The sequence below is a fragment of the Chaetura pelagica genome, unplaced genomic scaffold (assembly GCF_000747805.2).
Source record: "Chaetura pelagica isolate M959 unplaced genomic scaffold, ChaPel_1.0 scaffold68, whole genome shotgun sequence".
Lineage (NCBI taxonomy): Eukaryota > Metazoa > Chordata > Aves > Apodiformes > Apodidae > Chaetura > Chaetura pelagica.
This window is the reverse complement of record NW_009954407.1, coordinates 2740993-2741831: the sequence shown is the minus strand read 5'-3', so window position 1 is coordinate 2741831 and position 839 is coordinate 2740993. Positions and strand designations below refer to the sequence as shown.

The 839-nt window shown below is 51.6% G+C and overlaps 1 protein-coding gene across 1 annotated transcript in view; it reads left to right on the top strand.

Moving 5' to 3' along the window:
* Positions 1–400: 400 nt before the first annotated feature.
* The window catches only part of LOC104394694 (ankyrin repeat domain-containing protein 26-like), a 49802-nt gene continuing 49363 nt past the window's right edge, over positions 401–839 (top strand). Inside the window, exon 1 of the mRNA XM_010004328.1 lies at positions 401–613. Within this exon, the coding sequence (XP_010002630.1) occupies positions 401–613 (213 nt within the window). The remainder of the gene's footprint in view (positions 614–839) is intronic.

Below are 839 nucleotides of genomic sequence, written 5' to 3'. Positions count from 1 at the left end.
TCAGTTCTTTTGTGTGTTAATCACAGTGGTGCATCTGTTGTACCACTAATGGCTCCTTGGCTGGTTTTAGAGCAGAGGGAGCTTCTCAGCTTTTTACTTGATCCCTTCCCCCACGACAAAAAAACCCCACCAAACCAACACAAAAGCCAGGTCCTGTTTAACAAATCTGATCTTCTTTTACAACAGGGCGACCCACTTACTGGATGAGGGAAAGGCTGTGGATATTGTCTATCTTGACTTTGTAGGGCATTTGACACCGTTTACCGCAGCATTCACGTACAGAAATTGGCTTCTTATGGCTTGGATGGGCATAAGCTTTGTTGGGTTAAAAGCTGGTTAGATGGCCAGGTCAAATAAGTTGTGGTCAATGGAGTTAAATGCAGCTGGCTGGTCATGCGTGATGTTCCCCAGGGCTCAGCACTGGGGCCACTCCTGGTTTAACATCTTGATCAGTGATCTAGATGAGGGGATTGAGTGCACCCTTAGTAAATTAGCAGATGACACTAAGCTGGGTGGCAGTGTGGATCTGCCGGAAGCTCTACAGGGGTGTCCAGACAGGCCTGATCAGCGGGCCAAGGCCAGTTGCCCAAGTCTCAGTAAGGGCAAGCGCCAGGTCCTGCACTTCAGCCACGACAACCCCGGCAGCGCTAGGTACTGAGGAGTATTGACTTCTATAGACATAGTACTTAGGGATGCGGTTTAGTTAAGGACTCGTTGGTGTCAGGTTAACGGCTAAACTCGATGACCTCGAAGGCCTTTCCCATAACGGTAACTCCGAACCGGCCCGACCCACCCGTTACCGCCCGCGCATGCGCGGACGCGCCCGCGCTCCCCGGGCC